The sequence below is a fragment of the Terrapene carolina genome, unplaced genomic scaffold, assembly GCF_002925995.2.
Source record: "Terrapene carolina triunguis isolate 2854851 unplaced genomic scaffold, T_m_triunguis-2.0 Scaffold746, whole genome shotgun sequence".
NCBI classification, from domain to species: domain Eukaryota; kingdom Metazoa; phylum Chordata; order Testudines; family Emydidae; genus Terrapene; species Terrapene triunguis.
The window spans coordinates 1,119,625-1,124,407 of record NW_020665097.1 but is presented as its reverse complement, the minus strand read 5'-3'; the positions used below and the strand labels follow the sequence as shown (position 1 = coordinate 1,124,407).

General features: G+C 57.0%; 1 protein-coding gene across 1 annotated transcript in view; it reads left to right on the top strand.

Moving 5' to 3' along the window:
* The first annotated feature begins 427 nt into the window (after positions 1-427).
* The window catches only part of PGLYRP2 (peptidoglycan recognition protein 2), a 20,880-nt gene continuing 16,524 nt past the window's right edge, over positions 428-4,783 (top strand). The window contains exons 1-2 of the mRNA XM_026660293.2: positions 428-775; positions 3,596-4,510. Of these exons, the coding sequence (XP_026516078.1) occupies positions 706-775; positions 3,596-4,510 (985 nt within the window). The 5' untranslated portion in view covers positions 428-705. The remainder of the gene's footprint in view (positions 776-3,595; positions 4,511-4,783) is intronic.

The following is a 4,783-nucleotide window of genomic DNA, read 5'->3' as shown; positions in this document are numbered from 1 at the left end:
AGAGCGGCGCCAGGGTTTTTGCCACCCTAGGTGGCAGCGCTCCTCCTCTGAGCATTCGGCGGCGGGGGTCCTTCCACTCCGCATCTTCGGGGCACTTCGGCGGCAGGTCCCAGAGCGAGTGAAGGACCCACTGCCGAATTTCCGCCAAAGACCCGGAGTGGAAGGACCCCCCGCCGCCGAATTTCCACCAAGGATGGCAAAATGCTGCCCCCCAAATCCTGCCGCCCTAGGCAACTGCCTAGGGTCGCCTAGTGGAAGCGCCGGCTCTGGGTGGAGGGTTGGACTGGGGGGTTGCCAGGGAGACGGGGCAGTGCACTCTGGACAGGATAAGCAAGTCTGTGGGCAGCCAGGAGGGGGCGCTGCTGTGACTTTGCTGCTCGCTGGCTGTGTTCTGGAGCCTGTGCCATCCCTCGGAGGCATGCTCTGGGGCTAGGGGGATCTCTGTGTTTGCGGAAGGCTGTGGGGCTGCAGATTCTCACGTGGGATCCGCGGCGAGGCTGGGCCATCCTGCCCCATGTGTCACTCACTCTCCAACCAGCCCCTGAGTGCTGAGGGGCAGGCTCAGCTCCAAGGTGAAGGGGCAAAGTCTGGGAGTGCACATGGCGCAGCAGCCCTGGGGACGGAGACTTTGACACCCGTCTATTGATTTTTCCTGTGTCCCTGTAGGGAGCCCTGCAGCTCGCTCGGTCCTAAGACCAGGAGAAGATGGGCCAGACAAAGCTGTGGTTCCTCGCTGTGCTGCTGGGTCTCTGCACGTGGCTGGAGCCTGGCAAAGGTAGGAGCATAGCCAGAGCTGCTCTGCAGTGGGGAGACCTGTGTGGTTGCTAGAACAGCTCAGGTGAGGTGAGAGGCTGAAAGGGATGGGAATAAAACCACAGCTTTCCTTTCGGATACTAGCCCAGGTCACAGGGAAGAGGTGGGGAATCTCATCCTGGTGGCTCTTTGCCTCCTGCGTTTCATTCAGTTCCTGCACTGGAGCCAGAGGGGTCAGTTTCATGCTAGCTTAGAGCTGCCCTGATGAATGCCACCAACCCCGAGGAGTGTTTGTGTGACTGGGGAGTGAAATTGCATCCGTCCTTTCCTGATCGTCCCTAGGGGCTCAGGGTGAGCGAGGGGGCTGGGGGCCAGGAGGTTCGGGGCCTAGGACAGGCTTCTAATCCACTTCTAGTCAATTTCTCTCCTAGGCTCTCATGTACCCCCAGATCAATGTTTGGACTGGGAAGGCTGCAGGGGATCGCACAGCCACCCCCACACGGTCAGAAATCATGAGTCTGATCCCCTAAATCATGAGATTTAGAAGAAACAATACATTCTGAGTGCTGATTCTTTGTGTTCTGGTTTTGGAGCCATTGGGGTCACCTCTGTTGGCAGGAGAGCTAGAAACTCACCTTTTTTTATAATGACAGCTGAGATTCTGGCCTAATCCCAGGACTGCAGAAGCTGGGTCTTTAAGTAAAAGTTCCACTCTCAGCAGGCTCTCGGTAGGCCCCCAAGCATGGGAACGCTCGCTGTGGGATGTTTGATCAACATGAAATCTAGTCAATTTAAACCTAGTTTGTGAAGATCTAGCTACCTCGCTCACTGAGGTACTTGGGGGCCCCGTTACCGGAGTGTCTGAGCACCTCTCCATCTTTAACACATGAACGTTCACGCAACGTGGGGCAGAGCTATTGCCCAGTTTGAGAGATGGAAACTGAAGCTAGATAAGGGTACGTCTACACTGGGGCTGGAGAAGTAGACCTCCTGTTTTGCCCCAAAATACCCAACCAACCAGCAAGGGGAAAGTGACCGTATGGGGCACAGAGTGAAAGTGACTCGTTGCAACCTGCTGCCTAATGATCAAAGGAGCTAGCTGGGAAAGAGGGGAAGTGTGGTGGGAGTGGCTGGGGTGGGATTTATTCCCTCCAGTCTCTCTGAGTGAGTGGGATCTCAGGGGTCACCTGGGACGATAGCAGGGGATGCCAGGTGTACAGGAGTGGGGGGTTCACATTGTCCTGTCTCTCTTAAGTGTTATGTTTCTTCAAACTATTTTACAAAACAACCCTAAATCTTCAGCCTCGGAGTTGGGCAGCGACAGTGTTTGTGCTCTCTACACAGCATTAGCAATACAGGGACCCCGCATTGGCAGAGTGGGATCCATCCCAAACAGCCATGTGTGTTAATGATGTACAAACACCCGGCCCAGCCACCTGTGTGCTGGGCTGCTTGGGCAGGGGTCTGGCTGGCTTCTGCAACAGAAAGACAGGGATGCCACTAGAGGGCTCCAAACTATTAAAGGGACATTACCCAATTTCTGTACACTACATACTCTTCCTCCTTTAGTGTGAAAGGGAAGGCCAGAAAGAATTACCAATGTATTACTATCAGTAATACACTCCATGCTACAAATTCCTGCCAACTGCAAAGGAATCCAAATAACACTCCAGGTATTGTCTTCTAAGCCCTTGGGGAGGTACTCCAGCATCCTCGGTGCACTCCACATTGCCATCAGCAAGCTGAATCTGAAATCATCTGCTGCTGCTCTTGCCACCTGGGGGCAGCATGTTTTGCCCTGACCAGCACATCTTCTGTGTGTGCCCCAATTTTCTTGCAATTCCAGCAGAGTGTGTCCTGGAGCCAATCACTTGTATTGCAAGACAGTTTGTGACAGCGAAAGCAAACAGCTTTCCAGTGGACTCTGAGTTGTGCTCTCTGCTTGACCCCCAGTGTATCTGTGGCACAGATCACTTGATGCTGTTGAAACTCTGTGGCATCTTTAGTAGCCACCTCCATTGATGCAGCAATTTCTTGGGCACACCCTACAGCCAAATCAGCCTGCCAATATCCGGGTTTGGATTGCTTCACACACACTGATCAGTCCTGTGTTGCCTCATTTCAACTGTCTCTAAACTGGCAGCGCTCTGTTAATTTCCTTAACCCAGCCACACAGTCAGGACCAGTTTCAATTGCTTTTGGATTCCGTCTCGAAACGCGGAGATGCCCTGGCTGCAGCCACCAGCGGCCTGGGGGAGAGACGGTTTGGTAGGATTCCCACAATCTCTGCCAGTGGGATGTCTGATGGTTTGTAGGGGCCGTTAGGCTGCACAGCGCGTTATCAGCTTGAACCTCCATTATGCCCAGGGCTTGTTTTCACGGTGCTGCAGTCCGGACTCCGGGGGTGTAACCTGCAGAGTACTCTGCTATGTACTGCTCTCAGTGCCCCATGTAGACGCTGCTGGCATGAACGAAAGGGTACCGAGGGCACATTAATGCATGAGCTTTCCCTTTAGAGCATGCCAACAGGTCACATGGGGCAGTTGGAGCACAACACGTTAGAGCAGTTCACACCCCTCAGTCCGGACCGCAGCCCCATGTGGACAAGCCCTCAGTAAACTGCCACAATAGCAACAGTTGTTCTCTGCTGTTCCAGTCCCTCAGCCCAGGTGGCCCAGAGCACGACTGAGCTCCCAGACTAGCCTGTTTTCCCCGATAGCACCCATCCCTGGGAGTGCAAAACTTCCCGACTTGGGCTGCCCGTTGCTTAGCCTAGTGAGCAGTGCAGGAGCCAGGCAGCCAGGCAGGGATCTGACAGCCTCTCCTGCTCCTCCCCTCCCAGGCTCCCTCCCGTTTCACATGAACTCCGTGATCCAAGTCGTAGAAGTGCTGGAATCTCACCACCTGGACGGACACCTCAACCTGACCGTGACGGAGCTCGCCCGGGGCCTGGGCTGCTGTGACAGCGAGTTCTACCAGCTCCTGCTGGGGGAGGCACCTGCCGTGCCCCCGGATCTGCCCTTCTTGAGCCAGGAGCAGAGATCCTTCCTCATGCGCCTCCTGAAGCACAAAGTCCAGGCGTCCTCGACTGAGCAGGGGGTGGTGTTGCTCCCTGATGGCACCACAGTGGCTGTAAGCCCCTTGGTGGCTGGGATTGAAGCAGGGCTGAAGGGGAGGCGGGAGATGCCGCTGCCCCCCGAGGCTTTGGAGCCTTTGCTAGTTACGACTGAGCCCTTGAACCAGACACATCCGGGGCTGCCCCTGACTATAGACGCCCTCTACGCAGTGACCATTGCCAAGGCCTTGGGCATGACCTTTCTCCTGGCCCAGGCCAACGAGAGCCAGGTGCCCATGGGGCCGAATGGCTGCTGGGACAGCGTGTCCGAGCCCCAAAACTTCACCCTCCTGGGCCGCCCCTCAGACCTCACTGATGCCTTCGTCAATGGGGCGCTGGACGGGGTGATCCTGGGGGCACACCTGGCAGGGCAAAGGGTGCCCGTGGCCCCGCTGAGCACCCTGCTGAGAGAGTACTACGCTGGGGACGGCCTGGCCGGGGATGGCCAGGCCAGAAGCAACTTCAGGCGCCAGAACTTTGTGCAGCTCACCGAGGCCGGGCAGCTGGAGGAGCAGGTGGTGCGCTCCCTCCAGCTGCTCCGGGCGCTGCCCCGGATGGCGCCCCTGCTTAGCGGGGTTGGGGACGAGGACCTGCTGGCCACTGCGAGCCGGGCAGTGCAGGAGTTCACGGAGGCCTACCTGGGTAGGTGCTTATTTCTCTCCCCTCACCAGCCAGGGACATGCTACACTAACGGGGCTACATGGTTCTAGAGATGAGCCCGGAGCAAACGCCACCCCCTGGCCCACGTGGGGCTTACAGCGCCACCTGCTGAATCCCAGCTCCCGGGCTGTGGGGAGTCCCATTCAAATCCAGACTCTGGAACCCCAGATCCACACTTTGGGGTCTGCCCATTGCAGGAGACGGTGCAGCTCTGGGCCTCGGGTCCGGTTCTGCCCGTTGCAGGTCACGGTGCGG